Below are 18336 nucleotides of genomic sequence, written 5' to 3' on the forward strand. Positions count from 1 at the left end.
AAACCTGCCTTAGAAAAAGATGTTATTGGTATGTATCTTGATGGCACTGGCTTATTTTAACATCTGTATGTGCAAGTTATTACCAGTTGAGACTGATCAAACATGTGTTTTAGTCTAGGACTAACCTTAAGTGTTGTCTGTGGGGAATAATGTAATTCAAGATTTTTATTTATTGTCATGTGTACCTGGCTGACACAGTGAAATTCTTATTTTGCTTTTTCATCATAAGAGCAAGAAGGGCGGCAAACAATAAAGTAAATATTTAAAAAGTGAAAATAAGTAAAGAAATAAAAAATAAGAATCAAAGATAAGACGTTTGCTATATCATAAAAAGTAATTAGTAAAAAAATAAAATCCCCAAATAGTTCAAAGAATTTACAACGTAAGGGAAACTGTATTAAATGAAGACATTTATGTAACATTTTAGTGGCACTGTTTCCACAATACACTGTAGTGCAATTATTCAATTAAAGTGACATAATAGTGAAATGTAATTTACTAAAGCTTCATAGACCAGTAAATATAAGGTTAGGGTAAGAAAGTCTGTTTTTAATATATCTTTATATTCTGTTTGTTAACACAGCTGGGTTTGTAGTTCAAATGCGATCGGAAAAAGGTCTTTAAATGTAATAAACACAAATATACATTTATCTGTCTGGAAACATAATTATGTAAATGATTATAATGTCATTGATGAAGTTATGTAGAGATAAACTGGACCATTTCAGCTCTCTCCAAACACTAAACCCCTCCTTATCGTAAACCAAATCATTTAGATGGCAATTCATTATTCATGTTTGTTTTTTCTGGATAACTTGACATAAATGTATTTTTATGCATAAAATGCTTTTGATTTTTCAGAATGTATTACAGAAAAATTTCAGGGATATTATTGGGCTGGTTTTATCTGATATAGCATGCTGGTTTTAGTTGTGTTTTCAGTAGGGATGTGACACATTAGGGACAGTTGTGTCATAAATTAACCCAGATTTGATTGTCATTATCTGTATAATGCACTGAATATTTTGATTGATCTGTAAATATATTATTCTGATATCATATATTTTAATGAAGAAGAATCTACTGTGACTCCTGTGCTGGCGATGAGCGGGACTGAGCAGCGCTGTTTAAACAACTCAACATATACAGAGAGATTTAAAAGAAATCATGTGTAAAATAAGCACTGATCTACCACAAACACATTGAATTTGTGTACTAGGAAAATATATTAGAAATAATAACAACACAATCGATTACATTCGTGTTTTTTCTTGATTAAAAGATCAGGGGCCACTTGAATCTAAATGAGCCAGATTTGGAAATCCTTTATGTTTTGCTATCCAGAATCAGGTAAACCATCTCTCACTTTTGTCCTAGTTTAAAGCAAAATGGTGTTTGATCACCTTGATCCAGACACACACTTTTTCAGATTAGCAAATAAATCTGGATTCAATGGGATCAATGTTAACTATTACTATTATGTTAGAAACAGCAGTTTGGTCGGTATGGGGTCACTAAAATAAAACAACACAACACAACTTTCCCTTACTTTTTATTTCAATTTAACATTCAGTCTGTACTTCTGGGCCTCAAAAAACAAACACAAACAAATAAAGATTATACACAAACATTTTGATAGTCTTTGAGGCTATATGTTCAGTAGTTTACATTTGTAGAAATGCTGGTTTCTAAGATTGTGATTTTAATGAATATAATGTACAGTGTTGACAGTTAAAGTTGAGGATAACTTTTGTTCAAATTACATGTTAAATGTTTTGGTTTGCTATGTCTGCTGTATGAGGGATTTATATGGACTTTTTCTTTAGGTTTAAATGGTAGTAATGTTTTACTTTGAATACTTTATTATTAAACTAAACTGACAAAATTTCAACTAACAAATGATACATTTATAAATATTACATAATAGAAATGTTGTTTTAGTAACATTTTATTAGAAGTTTTATTACATTTTTGTTCCTGAATTCACCCTTCTGGTGGGATCAGAATAATTCTACTTTTTGGGATCAAACAAATCTCAATCTTACTAAAAGGTTTTGACCAACACAAAGTGACAATTTGATCCAGACCAAAACCTAGACTGGATTTTGTGATCCAATCCAAATTCAGAATCCATTTTTATTTTTAGTTGAAATCCAAATGGATGACTTTTTAAAAACTGGCCTCAGGGGCTTTTGACAAAACATAAGGGGGCGGTTTCCCAGACAGGGATTAGACTAGTCCTAGACTAAAATAAACTTAAGAGCTGTCCAAACTGAAAACAGCTTACACTGACATTCCTTAAAATACATCACTGTCCTTTGTTTTGCCTCAAAATTACACAAGTAATGTTTTTAGTAAGGCATGTTTGTTAAAACTAGCTATATTTTCTAATTTAAACTAAGGCCTAGTCCTGGCTAAAGCTAATCCCTGTCCAAGAAACCACCCCAAGGGTCTTAAATCACCAACGCCACTGACACAAACTTAGAGTTGTATTTACAGACTGTAGAAAACTATCTGAACACGTGCATGTGTGTGTGTGTGAGTGTGCGCGCGCGCTCGAGTGTTGTCGTGTATGAGCGCTGCTGACTGTAAGTGCGTCACTCGGGTTTTTCCGCAGGGCGGGACGCTCGCTCGGGTCACTTTCGTTTCGCGGAGGCGCGCGGAAGGAAAGCGGCGTCACGGTGTTTCGATAATTCTTCAGAGAAGTCCGCAAACGTCCAGAAGCGATCGACTGTGACGCGATCCGGAGTACAGGCCGCGATGGACGGTAAGTGAAGTTTAATAACTGCGAGCATGTTTGCGCGTTCGGGTTTTGTCGTGGGCGCGGGGAGGGGAACCCCCGAACCCGAAGCTTTTACTCCCGGTTCTGCTGTGAAAACTCTTCCGCGAGGTTTCGGCTGTTAAACATCGACACCGTGAAAGTCCAAAGTCATCCAGAAAATCCACCTAACTCTGTTTAAGTTACACACTTATCAGACACACACACACACACACACACACACACAAACACACTTAACACACACACACAGACTGCGGCCTACAGGCGAGTGTGTTTGTTTGTGAGTGGGTGTAGTTTGTTGTTGTGTGAGGTTTTGTGAGTTCGGGCTGGTAGTTAATGTAAGTAGGATTATAAAGGTTTTGTGTGTTTTTACAAGTTCACACATTCTTGTGACACACAAAATCTGTCTTCGTTTATCAGAGGTGTTATATTTTAGTTTATAAAGTAAAACATGTTAAACTTCACGAGAGTTACTGAATGTCTTTATGAGTTTGTGTTAGCCCATAAAGTGCACGTGTGAGACCTCCTGTAGTACAACAACAATACAATACAATACAGTATATACACAGATATGACATATGATCAGAAAACCCTCAGATGTTCAGACAGGTTAGTGCTTCATCAGTAGTTGGGTTTCCATCCAAGCGTGAAGTGAATATTTTCAAAATTTGCAAAAAAGAAAAACAAATGTGAATTAGGTGCGTTTCCATCAAGTTGTTTGGGCAAATGATGGTGTTATTGGTAACATGTGTTGGGTGTAACTAGTTACTAAGTAATCAGTTACTGTAATTTAATTACTTTTTCCAGTTATTCTGATGTAATGGAAGTAGGGCTGTCACAATGATTAAATAATCGTCTTTCAGATCACCGCAATGATTGTATATCTTTCTAAAAAACACAAGGGGGAGCTGCAGCACCTGTATAAATGAGATGGTATCTAATGGAGCTCCTTGACTGACAGTGTAACGCGATACATTGCAAAGCCATTTAAAGGCGGAGTCCATGATGTTTGAAAGGCAATGTTGATATTTGAAATCACCTAAACAAACACGCCCCTACCCCAATAGAATCTGGACCTTCTGTTGATAGACCCGCCCCACACATACGCAACCCGGCATTTGATTTGATTTGATTGGCTATAAGTGTGTTTTGATAGTCGGCCCGTCTCCTTCTCCAAACCGTTTTTCAAACATCGTGGACTCCGCCTTTAATATAGTGGAAAAACAGCATTTAAAGAAATACTGCAAAACTTTGATAAGCAGTATGAATTGACAGGTAAACATACATTTCCAAAACAGCAATTCCAAATTTAGGGAAGTTTTTATTTCAGTTGAAATATCGATTATTGCGTCGATTATAAATAAGGCTTGTTCACGCTGTAGGCTATGAAGAAACAGCACCTGACTTTGAGCTCACAACACTAATTTCAGTACGGCTAGAGGCTAATATTTGTATTTATTATTGTCATTTGATTATTTTGTGTCTGTTTTAATAGATGTTTTCTCTCATTATTCGGGCTACTTGCATTGATTTCGAGCTACCAAAAACTGACGAGTGCCTGTTTAGACATTTTGCGAGCCCTGTAAAACATTTGTTTGAGTCTGTTTGCAAGACTTTCAGATGGGTTAGTCATAGCACAAAACATCATCTACTTTATTTAGGTCATAAGTGTGATTTCTCGTTCTCTCTCTTGTTTACACCTTTCTTTCCCTCCCTTTCTTCTTTCTCTCTCTTGATCTTTCATATTGTTCATCTTGTTTATTTTATTAATGTAATGTTTGTTCTTTCAGGACTGTATCATGCCTGGGCACCGAGCGCAGTATCTCAAGGTAAACTTGTGTGTTAGTTATGGATACAGCAGTGATTGATCACATTTATTAAACACTGAATCAACTAACTTAGTAAATAGGTCCAATGGCACCTGGACTTTAAATGATAATTCACCCAAAACTGCAAATCTACAGAACTGTGCTGTATTGGACTGAGGATTTTAAGATAGGACACAATGGTGATAATAAAGTTTCATAAGTTTATAACATAATATTAAGAATATAGATCAGATAAATCCAGTTGAGAAAGCAGTCCGACATTTGACATTATAATAAGAAGTGAAGTCTGATCTGGATTTTTCTGATTTCGATGCAGGTATAGATTCATTTTATACAGTAATGTTACTTTAGTTTAATGCTTGATATGCTTTAGCTATGATGTGATTGTTATTTATTTAGCTTGATATCAGAAATAATCTCCTCTAGAGCGACTCTGTGCATTTACATGAAAATCAGTAAACCGACAATGCAGAAAACTGCGTTTACGTGGGATTTAGATATTTGTCAGGTTTCTCACAGGCATTGATTGTAGTAAATATAGTCGTTTAAAAAGCTGACGGTAAAACTGTGTTAAGCTATAGGGCCGTATTTTAATGATCTAAGCGCACGGTCTAAACGGGCTTGTCTGAATCCACTTTTAACGACGGGAAAAATGGTTTGTGCGCCGAGCACATGGTCAAAAAGTGTTGTTCATATTCTTTAATGAGTAATGTTTGTGTTTTGGGCGTAACCTGCGATAAACCAATGAGAGTCTTATCTCTCATACCCTTTAAAAGCCATTTGCGTTGGCACTATGTCTAATCCCTATTTAGATGACAGACCTTGTAAACTGAGAAACTAAGTGGATGAAGAAGACCGAAGAGAGCTGAAATGTTTTGGCATTTGAACAGCGCCATGAGCTTTTTTTTAAATCACTACTTAAAAATGTTTCTCTTTACACCATATCCACAGGTCATATACAATCAATCTGTGTGTTAGCATTAAAAACATTTAAAAATAGATGCATTTGTTTATAATAAAGCATTTATTTAGTTACCAGGCTCTAGGTGAAGCAGCTCTTTACACCTTCTAACGTCTCATAATCGATCCTCATTTATGTCCAAGAGACTCAATAATAATCTTTTACATTTTCATCCTTTCATTTTTCAGTTCTGCTGCGCATCCATGTATGTGATAAGCAAACGCACATTGACGTCCCATATTACGAATGTGCTCATTAAATAACAAAACCAATATTGCTCTATTTTAGTTACCTCAAAATAGAAATGCGCCTCAACACACCTCGTTTTCAGACCAGAATGCCTATGGGTGCAAAATTGGGCACAAATGCATTTGCTATTTAAATAACGTGGTGCTAAATGTGAAAATGATCATTGCGCTGTGTTGAAACTAGCAAAAGACGCTTGCGTCGTGCATTGCGCTGCATTGGGCCGGGTGTATGATAGAGCCCATAGTGTTGTCTGCAGAAATTGTTAATGTAACATCAGCTTTTATTTTCTTCTTTTTCTTTTATCTCTCTTCCAAATGCATCGAGTCGAGCGCAGACTTTTATGTGTTATTTTACATAATATTTGAAACATGCACACATAAATAAAACTGCGATAAAGCCGGTTAAAGTGAGCAAAGAGTGTGCTGTAAGGGATCTCAGGTTTCGGAAGGAGAACAAAACTGCAATCGTTCCCCGGTTTCGGACACAATATGTCTGAGAGCGTTGCTAGAGTACGAATATATTGTATTGCAATATGGAGCGTTTAAGTATTAACCTTAAATCAAAACTAAACAACAGATTTGTAAATGAAAAGGTTTAATTACAGTACTGACTTAAAGTTACAGTTGAAATGGTTACACTATAAATGCATGAAATGGTAAATAATACAAACAATTGACTGTTTCCAATGTATGTGAGATATTACCTGATAAGATAGAGAACAGAGAAAGAAAGTTTAGAAGAAAGAGATTCACACTTGAGAACTGAAATCTAGGCCTAATGGCCCGAACCCCAGAACTTAGGTGAAGAAAGAAAGGAAAGGGGAAAAGGCCAATGCAAAGGCAAAAGCTAAAATGCAAAGGCCCAGAGCTCATAAAAACCTTGACCTTTATCCTCTATCTCTTGACCATGTGACTAAGCCTAACTTGATACATTCAAATTGACCAATCAGAAGATCACCTTTAACCCCCACTGTACTTGACCAAACCCAACATAATACATTCAAACTGACCAATCAGAAGACCACCTTTAACCCCCACTGTAAAGTCTTTGATCACTATCAGCACAGGAGGTTTTGACAAGTTGTGACCAAGGAATAAGTTCCTTCAATTTTAATCTTACAATTGCCGATCGGTTTTTACTTATGTTGTTTATGGTCTTTCCTCGATAAAAGACCCCACACATGACCCCACACGTTATCAGTTTATTAGGCATGATCGGCATAAAACTGCATCTAAACCCACTTATTGACTCTATGCGGAAGTTATGTTTGATCCACAAAAGCCATTTGTTTATGTTGTTTCACTGAAACCGTCTATAGATTAAAGAACCAGAAAGGAATTAAAAAAGAGAAAAACTTGAAAATGAAAGCAAAAAGCTGTTTGTATTGAGACATCAATCACTGCTTTCTCACACTAACCTAAACTAATAAGATTCTCTTCATCACGCGTGTTAAGTTGTGTGTTTATTGTGTATTTGTTAAGGTCATCCGTACGTTGAGATCATCGAGCAGCCGAAGGCGCGGGGAATGCGTTTTCGTTATAAATGTGAAGGTCGATCAGCTGGCAGTATTCCTGGAGAGAAGAGCAATGAAACCACCAAAACACATCCTGCTATCAAGGTACATTTACTCTGTCTGTCATACCATTACAACATCATATCACAATATAAATACAGCACAGGAGAAATATTACTTTGGCCTGTTTTTATAGTTATTTCATGAAGTTAAATCATTTGATGTAAACTATTACGATCCACCGGCATCATTGAGTTCAGGTGCTGGTGAATGATACAGATGTTTACATTTTCACAGGTTCATAACTACAGCGGTCCAATAAGAGTGAGGATCTCTTTGGTAACCAAGAATCAGCCGTATAAACCTCATCCTCATGAACTGGTGGGCAAAGACTGTAAACATGGATATTATGAGGCAGATTTACAGGAGAGACGGATTCACAGGTACATCATCATCATCATCATCATCATCATGTTAAAGAGACTGAGAGCAAGTTTCAGATGTTTTTGGTCAGCTCTATGTTTAGATCGTCACCCTCAGAAACTTCAGCTGCTTCTTCCTGTTTGACTTTAAACACTGAAATGTTTCCAGCACAGCAGTTTTTCCATCTATCGCTTTGAATCTTTCGCTGCTCTGTAACTCGTCTGTCTGTGTTTCAGTTTCCAGAATCTGGGTATTCAGTGCGTTAAGAAGAAGGACGTGGGAGAAGCTGTTTCCTGTCGACTTCAAACACAGAACAACCCATTTAACAGTACGTGACTGAATATACACACAAACACTTGTTTATTGCTTTTACAACATTCATTTATTTTTAATGTTTTATTCAAACTCTATATTCTTTCCCTTAATCCTCATAGAAAACAGGAAGTGTCCTCATAAAGCATGTTTATATTGTTTGCGTCCTCTCAAAACATATATCAGTGCATTAAACCCAGCTGTAAACTCTACGATGTGGTTTAATAGTCTCAGACTAAAAAACATGTTTGAGCTGACTTAATTTTAAAACATCTTGCACTGATGTATGTATCTGAACATATATAAGTGTCATTGTTTTGTTTCAGGATGCGCACCAGTATTGTTTTTTTGGTACGGTTTGTTTGTAAAAACTACTTAACTATCCTAATATAATGACACTGGTAGTGATGATTTTCTCAGACCAATCAGTGATCTTCAGTGTTTTAAACCTCACGTTTAAAGCATCAGTGCAGCTCACTTGGGACCTTAACTGAGGTGATCATAAAAAAATATTGGGTACTACTTGCTGTACCCTGCGGGAAAGCCCCCAAAAGTGACCCGACCCAACCGTGGGGTACAACGCAATAGAAAGCACCATAAAGTCTAGTTGTGGATTAACCCGTCTGGGTAACTGATCCTATATTAGACAGGATTTTAAGAATCTCTTGCTGTTTTGTGTATGGTTCAGGGTTCCTCTCTGTTAATATTAAAATATTTACTTACTAAATGTTATGGTTTTAAGTCTCTGAAGTATTAAAGGAGATCATCATGTTGTGTACGGTGTTACTATGCTGTAAATCAATCAGTTTGGACTAATTTGTTTTGAGTTATTAAACTTTATGATGGCAGGGACCCCCACATATGATGAAGCTTTAGTGAGGGACAACTTTCCTAAATTTATATCCTTATTATGCATAAAGAAACATTAAGACTGTATTAGCAAAATCCTTTTTGTGACATTAATAAAGAATTCAAACTGCATAATTTAATCATTTCTTTTGAAATTATTTAGGGACCCCTTAGAACCTTCTCAGACCTGAATTTGAAAACACCTTAACAGTACAAATATAATATTTATGATTTAATCATCAGGATAAAACAGAGTCTATAAGAAAATAAAATATTTTACAGATTAAAGAGCATTACAGGTTTGAGTTTAATGTATTTATCATGGAATGCTGTTATATTTATTATTGTTTATTAAAGTGTTAATATTGTTCAGGCTCTCTGAAGTGTTTATTTCACTCATTATATCAGGTTAGGTTTCATTTAGGTCGTGATCATGTTTGGATCAGAGCTGTGAGATTTAAGGGTCTTCACTTCTACTTTCAGTTCCTGAACCCAAAATCTGGGAGGAGGAATATGACCTGAATGCAGTTCGCCTGTGTTTCCAGGTCTTCATCACTATGCCCAGCGGTGAATCCTTACTTCTGGATCCTGTGGTCTCTCATCCCATCTATGACAACCGTGAGTTAAACATTAAAACATTTACTGAGGTTTTCACAAGACTTCATTCTCTCTTGTTTTAGTCTTTCACATTATATGATGTCGCACCAATGGCGGCCGGTGACTTCTTTTTTGAGGACCCAAGAAAGCAACGCTTATCACAACATTCATTTATCCCATCAAAATAAGTGTTTGGTGCGTCATGTTAACCTATGTGCATAATGCGTCATGTCAAAATATGAGCCTGCTGCAGACGTTTTGTAAGGGTTTATGATATAAATATATACTCGTATTATTAATATATACAGTATATACAGTATTTAAAAATATATACAGTATTATTAAATATTAAATAAAAACCCTTTCAGGCGTGTGTCTAGTTCGTTTTTAATATGAGAGACTTATGAAAAGCAGCAAAACGCAAAACATAGACTAAAGACGGTGCCCAAAAATCTTGCCGTTTTATGTTACCGCTCCGCTAAAGATCCACTGATTCTTGGCCAGGACACTCCCACAAAAGAGATTTTAATCTCCGTGAGTTTTTATCTCTAAAGGTTATTATTATTCTGGTGATCCACTTCGTGTTTTCCCGCACGCTCCGCAGCATCTCTGTCTGGAGAGCGAAGACAACAGTTCACGAGTTCGTTGCATCATTACATTACATCAGTTGTTAAAACACAGAATTAGTCATTTGTAAGTTTGTTTATGTATTTCTTCCAGTATTGATTTGCTGAAAAAAAGCGAACAACAACAAAACATCCACATTCTTAGTATTAACGTTACAAAGCTTGTCTAATGGATTTAATGTTCCCAATCAGATTGTAGTTATTATAAACACTAGATTTGCTTTTGTTGGCACATTTTGTAGACAAAAAACACCAATGCCTTGACAAAATAAAGACAAAGAACAGAAAGGGAGGCTGCTAAAGGCAGTTCAAGATTGCAAACATGGATTCAAAGCCAGCAGATATATTAGATTGAATATTTAGCAGAATGTCACACTTTAATTCTTGTTATTATAATTCCCATTACTTGTCAAAGTTGATGCTAGTAATATAACACATTATACTTATAATACTTTATTAAAACCATACCCCCCCCCCCTTCTGCCCTTTTTGGTTTGGACCACTGCCCCATCTAGCATTCTCATTTTCTAAATGACTGTTCTCATTACAAATATATTCCAAAGAAAAGTGAACGTAATTTTGGCATTTAGGTGTCATGCAAAAGAAGATAAATTAAGGCTTTTCAACCTAAGGCCAGTGGGTTTTGTACAGATGTAAATTTGTGTGTATTATGTGTAGTATGTACAGTATGAGACTTATGTAGTTTCCACAGAGCTCTGTGTGTTTCTCTAGTTTTCTTGCTAATTAATTAGTTTGTTTAGTTAATTTTAACACAACTATCAGCACACCTATGGTTTAAAAAAATTATCCGTCCCTCACATCGTGGTGTTTTTTACCATTTGGCCCTCAGCCTAAAATGAGTTTGAGCCCCTTGCTGGCTGTATTGATCTGCTTTAGTGTTTTAGCAGTGATCTGAAGCATCTTCATCTTTCTGTGTCTCTTCAGGAGCTCCAAACACAGCTGAGCTGAAGATCTGCAGGGTTAACAGAAACTCCGGCACCTGTCGAGGGGGAGACGAGATCTTTTTACTCTGTGATAAAGTTCAGAAAGGTGTGTGTGTGTGTTTACGCCTGAAACACAAAAATGTGTGTTTGAATCTGACACCTGTCAAATAATCATAATGAGTCCCAAAGTGTCAAGAGTCGATGATCTCGATCAGAATATATCACCTAGAACAGTGGTTCTCAAACTGGGAGTCGTGGCCCCCTCGGGGGCCCTGAGATGGTGCCAGGGGGGCCCCAGGTAAATGACATTATATTATAAAATACATTATTCATCATAAATTCTGTGTACTTAAACCTCAGAAATAAAGGCTACTAACCAACAGCACTACAATGTATAATTTTATATGTTTTGTTTAATTCAAATTTTAAGTTTTGGAATGATTTATGACATAATTTTTTTGGGGGGGGCATGAAGGGATGCACCGTACACAAGGGGGGCCGCACGGCGAAAAAGTTTGAGAACCACTGACCTAGAATCTGTATCCCTAACCCGACTTCAGAGTTGTTGAAATAATAGTTTTGTACACCAAAAGGTCGAGTAGTAAAGTGGAGTGTGTATTGAAACAGATCTGACGTCAGTAATCTCTTTCTCTTTGAACCTCAGAGGACATCGAGGTGCGTTTTTTTCGTGACTCGTGGGAGAGTAAGGGTTCGTTCTCTCAGGCGGACGTTCACAGACAGGTGGCCATTGTGTTCCGGACTCCACCGTACCGCGACACCAACCTGACAGAACCGGTGCGTGTGAAAATGCAGCTCCGCAGGCCGTCCGATCGAGAGGTCAGTGAGCCCATGGACTTCCAGTATCTGCCCGCTGATCCAGGTGAGACGGCTCTTTTAATCACATCTGCACGTGTCATTTATAAAGTGTTAGGTCTGCCAAATGTCAAAATGTTTTTACTCGCCTTCATGTCCTTTTCTTAATATATATAACTGTTCTTCAGTGCAACACAGATTTACACTAAATCATTATTTACATTAATAATGATTTATCACTGATGTCATTGTCGGGTGTAGTTTGGCGTGTAACAGACACTTCTGCTTTGTGATGTTGTTGTATTAATGAGCAGATGAACATCGGATACTGGAAAAGAGGAAGAGGACTGAAGGAATGCTGCAAAACCTTAAACTCAACAGCATCATTTCAGGTCTGTCTGAACTTCACATTTACTGCAGTCATTGATGTTTGAAATGAATAAATCACGCTATTCACGCATAGTTGAACACTTGAACATTTTAAATGATGTGAATATTTGCAGTCTTTTGTTAGCTTTAAGTCTCAATATGTGTATATATAGCTCAAATTGAGTAAACCAGATTGTCCTCACTCACTTTCTTTCACACAAGATCATTTTTATTCCTGTTTACGAAGATGTGTCGTACAGCTCCGGGTGTCCACATACAGCGATGATGATTTTGTCCTCTGTTGTTTTGTTTATCTGCCTCAGCTCTCTCTGTCATAATCATGTCACTAAAGCAAGCTTCTGATTGGTTAATGTGGCACAACTATCCGGCAAAGTTCAGATATTTCTACTTGCATCAAATGCCGATACGCTCAATTCGCACCATGTCATTTTATGCTCCCTCATTCACGCAAATCGAGTCTTTGCACTGATTAAACATATAAATCACTCACGCTTAACTCTTCATTGGCGTCTGATATGAACGCACAGACGATGTGTTAATGTGTGTGCAGGCTCCTCGATGCCTATGGACAGACGCCAGTTCAGCACAGCTAAAAGATCTCTGCCCGTCTCCAAACCTTCAGCTGCCATCGGCCTGCTGCCAGGTAACTTTCAAGCGCACACCACTTTTCGTTTGTTTACTGTGTAGCTTTGTACAAGTCTCACAGGTTTCGCACGACAACCAAGTCATCATTAAAACGACATAAATGATGAGAGTAATGTTTTCTTCATCTGGTTTCTCTTTCAGCCGCTTCTGGGTCCGTAGGTGCATCGGTGAAGCCCCAGACGTCCTCGTTCTTCAGTCAGACACCTGGCCATCTGTTTGCTCAGTCCACTCAGAGCGAACTCAAAGCGGAGCCGTCGACATCCACGGGTGACCCTTGGACGTTCCTCAGCACCTTGACGGTGGACCCTCATCCCAAAGCCGTGCCAGTGAGCGCCGCTCCCACCGCACTCACTCAAGACTTCCCCACCGTTAACCTGTCTGACCTACACGACTTTCCCTTCAGTAACTTCACCGCAAAGTCACAGGATCAGAATAACGCCGGAGGCGATGTCGTCGGGTGCGCAGTTTCTCAAAGCGTGCAGAACTCGTTCGGCGGACCCTTCTTAGATGACGAGTTTCCGGAGTTCCCGAGCTTCTCGGAAGCGCAAGGCACAGACGTCGATAACATTAACATCGATGAGATTCAGGAGCTTCTGGGTCAAAGTGGACTTTCTGCTGAAGGAATTGGGAATTCAGTTATGGGAAAGTCTGCGGGCCACGTCTCCGCATCCGGCGCGCCGGATCACTCGGAAAACAACTCCACCTGGATGACTTTTCCACTGAGCATCGCTAACCTCATACGAAACGAGAACATGATTGACAGTTCGCCGGCTCCGCCTACTGCGTCCGCCGTGCTCGAGGACCTTGAGGTGATCAGTTCGATGGATGAGGATCGTCTCATGTCAATCTTAAACGGCAACTCCCAATTGGGATTTCTGCCTGGACATCCGAGCTAAATGTTGAAGCACGTCGTCTTCATTTTATACCCTGTCATGTTCCTCCTCAATAATCTTTGTTTTACAGAAGCATGACGTTAAAAAGTCACATAACCGAACTGAAAGACTACACCTGCGGTTGTATCAAGCTTTACATGGACAGGTAGCTTTTACCTGTTAGAAATTTTGGGGGGCGGTAAGCGGTCTATCTTTACTTGGTGCCTTAACAAGTTTAAACTAACTCACCCTTTTATATCAATCTATACACTATCACTCCTGACGATATTATGAGATGAAAGAGTGAAATGTTGATTCAAAAACATTAAAGATTAAAAGAATCCTCTTGACATTCAGACTCAACGCCCACAGTCTGACAAATACTAAACAGCGCAGCCGATCACGGTTCTGTTTCATAGAAAATTCTTTTGCACTATTGCCAAACATATAAAATATAGCTTCAATTGAGCTATAGAGAATCTCATCCTGACTGATTCTTTGGTCGGGTCCAGCGGAAACAGCGTCTATTTAAAAATGACAATGACTTTCACAGTGACTGTTTTTACAAATGAAACTGTAAGGGGTTTTTATTTGGTGTGGGCTCTACGTTCGCTGTATATATCTGACAGAAGATTAGATTTAGATGTTTTATTTTAAAAGTGGTTGTAACTAGCGTTGCAAAGGGGCGGAAAGTTCATTAGGGTAGAAATTGCATTAAATCTTGTTTATACAAAATTGTGCTGCAGGATTTTTTTAACTACATTTAAGTTCTCTGTTATAGGCAAATCTGAAATTTCCCATATATTCCCAGTAAATTTCGATGGAAAGTTTCTATGAATTTTGCAACCCTATGTGGAACAGCCAGGTCTATAGTGCCGGTGTGATATTGAATGTATAAAGGTCATTAGAAATGGAGATGTAATCCTCTTTTAACGTTACTGATCAAGACCTGACTGACATTCTCTCTGTTATTATTATTATATTGTGTCAGCAGCACACGCTTGATCTTTTAGTCTCGCTTTTCTCATAAAGTTTAATGTACATTTGCTGATAAAGGTGTAGCCTGTTAAACTCTCTGCTTTGCTCCATAAGTGTGCATTGTTTGTTGATGATGAATTCAGTAATGTTTTATATCGAGTACACAACAGTAAAGAATGAAGGGAAATCTCCTGTATGGCCACAGTTGCATGAAGATTAATAACACAAGCACAACTGAGAGAAAAATCACTATGACTGTTGTGTGTTGTATTTTTATGTGCAGTTGTCATGATGTTAAAGCTCAATGCGTTTTTATTTCCATTTGCAGCCGGTGACTTCTTTTTCAAGGGCGCACGATGCAAAGCTCATCACAACATGTATTTATCCCATCATGTCAAAATATGTGTTCGTCACATCATGTGAAGCTATGTGCATCATGTCAAAATACATGCCTGCTGCTACAGATGCTTTGAAGGGGTTTATGATAAAAAGAGACGTTCACATTTGCCAGTTACTCACTTAATCTAATGTGTAATCAGAGTTTAGGGTCAAGTTAGTGTTTTGTGTCTCTTTTATCATAAACTCGTGTGCAGCAGGCACTTATTTTGAATTCACGCTCCAGTAAGAAAAGTCACCGGCCGCCAGTCTTTATTCTTCACCACGTGTGCCTTTCTCATTTCCGTTTATTTGCTCTCAACTGATAAACAATTCAAACTGATTTCTGTACAATATTCATTTATTTTCCTTTGATCGTCATTACTATCGACTATTTATGAGTTAATCCAGATTTAAATGTTTTTGACAGAGTAAACCTGTGTCAGATTAAACAACTTTATTGTGCCTCTTATGTACACTTTTGTACAATTAATCGAGCTGTAATAATAAATGATACACGTTCAATGATTTGAACATTGCTCTTTTATTTATGTTTATTAACATAATCTGGATGAACAACAACAAAAATAACGTTTTGTATAGGGCTGCATAACAACTAATCGCTTGCAGAATAAAAGTTTTTGTTTAAATCGTGTGTTTGTAATAATTCTGTATATATAAATACACACACGCATGTGTATATTTAAGATATATTAACATGGGTATACACATTTTTAGATTTACATTATATAAAAATACTTAATATATACACATTTTTTCTTAACACATTACACATGCATGTGTGTGTATTTATATATACAGAATTACTACACACAAAAACTTTTATTCTGCAATCAATTAGTTGTTACGCAGTCCTACAATAAAGAAATGAGGCATTTTAAAGCCCTTAACTTTAAAGTATTGGTCAGCATGCAATTCCGTGTGATCTTTCATCTTCATCATCATTAGGTTACTGTAATAAAACAGCGCGTCCTGCGATTGACAAACGAAAACAAACGCGTTTTGAGGATTTTCCAGCTCTGCTCCTCACGAGCTTCATCATCTGTCAGACTGCTGAGAGTCTTCATCACTTTTGGGAGGACATCATCACAGGTGATCTTCATCTAAGTGACTTCGAGATTGGTGACCCTGTTAATGATGTGGGATCGCCGTGGCACGCTCTCCAGATCAAACATGCTCTCGTAGATGGTCGGACAGAGTTTCCAGCGGTTCTTCCGGTAGATTCCCAAATACGAGTAGACGTCGGGTTTGTAGTAGAGCGCGCACTTGACTCCCGCCGCACGGATGGCCGCGTCCAACCGCATCACCTCTTCTTCGTCGGTAAAGTTCCTGTTGTAAACACAGATCACGTGCTTCTCATCAGATTTGGGATTTCTCGGACTCACTTTAGCAGACGAGATCTTGCCGTCGACCGTGGACCTGGCGATGCACTCCCAGGCGCGGTCCACTTTGAAGCCGGTGTCCAAATGCATGAGCCACTTGCCCACCAGCACGTTATGGTTCAACGCGAGCTCCTTGATGGTGTGAAACGTGATGCTCCGGCCGCTGTTCAGCAGCGTTTCCCAGCTCTCCTGGAGACCATCGACGTCCGCCGTGTCCTTCCAGGAGTCCGGCCCCCGTACGGAGATCCAGCCCACCGGTCCGGACCCTCCCTCCTCGTCCCCATAGCGCAGGACCTGCGAGGGTCTGTTGGTCTCTAACCAGGCGTTGAATTCAGCTCTGGGGGTTTTCCGGGCATCGAATACGATCCACGGGTCCATGTCTGCGGCCATCGACTCGGCAGCGTAGTCCTCTGCGGAGAAAACCTCGGAGCGGTCAGCCGGGCCTGCGAGCTCCTCGTCTGCCATAGCGCAGAATCAAGCGAGTTTCTCTGAAATGTCAAACGACAGCGCAAAGAAACAGTTAATAGTGAAACTAACCTAACTTACATGACTCGATAAAACCGCTTGACTGGGGTTGAAGACATTAAAGGCTTATAAACAATCTGTTTGTTGTCTTTATTATTCATCGATGCATATATATGTATGTGTGTGTGTGTATGTTTACGTTAGCTGTTCAGGTTTTAATCATCACGCAGTGTCTGATATTACACAACACCACAAACCCATATATTGTCATTTCTTTAGCGATACTCGGTCGTGATTTATAAACGAATGTGTTAAGTTCTCACTCTGACTGAGAGGCGCTTCTCTGGTAAAACTCTGCTGAGTCACAAAAACTGAACTCGTGTCGTGTCGAGCGCGTCCACCTCACCACTTCTTCTTCTTCTTCTTCTTTCACTTTTTAATGGCGGTTGGCAAACCCACTCAAAGGGGAAATTCCGACACCTACTGGACTGGAGTGTGATGCATGCTTTTGAGTATATTTATAATAGAAAAAGAAAATAAAGAAAAAAGATAAAATTTTTCCACAATTAAACACTTAATGTAATTATGAATTATTAGAAAGTAATAGAAATTGAAGATCTCATAATGAAATGTTTCTTTTTCTTGCGTTTTAATGGTGGTTGACAATAACTTTTAGGTGCTGTACCGCCACCTACTGCATGGTCAAGACGTATATCTACCCTGTATTCTTTTATAAAATTGTTCACAGAATATCTGCTGTGAACGAAACACTGGAGTGTTTTCTGGACATTAATAACAAATGCTCCTTTAATTGTGAAAAAGAGAATATTGCACACTTATTTCATAAATGTTCCTGCTCATCCTTCTTTTGGTATAAGATGTCAAAAAAATGTTAGTGTTAAAGGGGACATAGAAATCATATTTTTTCCATGTTTAAGTGCTATGATTGGGTCCCCAGTGCTTCTATCAACCTAGAAAATGTGTAGAAGATCAACACAGTAACTTAGTTTTGGTAAACTCTCTTCTCTGCAAATATGTAAAAAATGTGCTGTGATGTCAGGAGGGGATCTTATTATAATAATACTGCCCCTTAATCATCCAGCATGCAGAGATAAACTCATTTGGATTTTAAAGGACACACCCAAAAACAGCACATTTTTGCACACACCTACAAAGTGTCAATTTTAACATGTTATAATAAATGATCTGTGGTGTATTTTGATCTAAAACTTCACATATGTATTCTGGAGACACCAAAGATTTAACTGACATCTTAAAATTTCTTGGGAAATGTCCCCTTTAAATTGAAATGC

At 38.2% G+C, this 18336-nt stretch overlaps 2 protein-coding genes across 2 annotated transcripts; one reads left to right on the forward strand and one right to left on the reverse strand.

Moving 5' to 3' along the window:
• The first annotated feature begins 2540 nt into the window (after positions 1-2540).
• On the forward strand, positions 2541-15689 carry rela (v-rel avian reticuloendotheliosis viral oncogene homolog A). Its single transcript, XM_055218429.2, has 11 exons — positions 2541-2767; positions 4570-4608; positions 7300-7436; positions 7629-7774; positions 7991-8082; positions 9399-9533; positions 11084-11188; positions 11747-11962; positions 12210-12287; positions 12836-12928; positions 13072-15689. Exons 1-11 carry the CDS (start codon positions 2761-2763, stop codon positions 13824-13826), a joined length of 1803 nt encoding a protein of 600 aa, XP_055074404.1. The 5' UTR covers positions 2541-2760; the 3' UTR covers positions 13827-15689.
• On the reverse strand, positions 15681-17487 carry c21h11orf68 (chromosome 21 C11orf68 homolog). Its single transcript, XM_055218442.2, has 2 exons — positions 17347-17487; positions 15681-17046 (listed from the first exon to the last, which is right to left on the reverse strand). Exon 2 carries the CDS (start codon positions 17021-17023, stop codon positions 16280-16282), a length of 744 nt encoding a protein of 247 aa, XP_055074417.2. The 5' UTR covers positions 17024-17046; positions 17347-17487; the 3' UTR covers positions 15681-16279.
• Positions 17488-18336: the final 849 nt, after the last annotated feature.

This window comes from Misgurnus anguillicaudatus, chromosome 21 (genome assembly GCF_027580225.2).
Source record: "Misgurnus anguillicaudatus chromosome 21, ASM2758022v2, whole genome shotgun sequence".
NCBI lineage: Eukaryota > Metazoa > Chordata > Actinopteri > Cypriniformes > Cobitidae > Misgurnus > Misgurnus anguillicaudatus.

What these genes read in the sequence shown, in the direction of transcription:
- rela (XM_055218429.2), top strand. An exon ending in ACCGAGCGCAGTATCTCAAG is followed by an intron (nt 4,609 to 7,299) that starts GTAAACTTGTGT and finishes GTATTTGTTAAG; the next exon opens with GTCATCCGTACGTTGAGATC. An exon ending in TCATCCCATCTATGACAACC is followed by an intron (nt 9,534 to 11,083) that starts GTGAGTTAAACA and finishes GTGTCTCTTCAG; the next exon opens with GAGCTCCAAACACAGCTGAG.
- c21h11orf68 (XM_055218442.2), bottom strand. Translation starts at nt 17,023, where the DNA reads ATGGCAGACGAGGAGCTCGCAGGCCCGGCTGACCGCTCCGAGGTTTTC.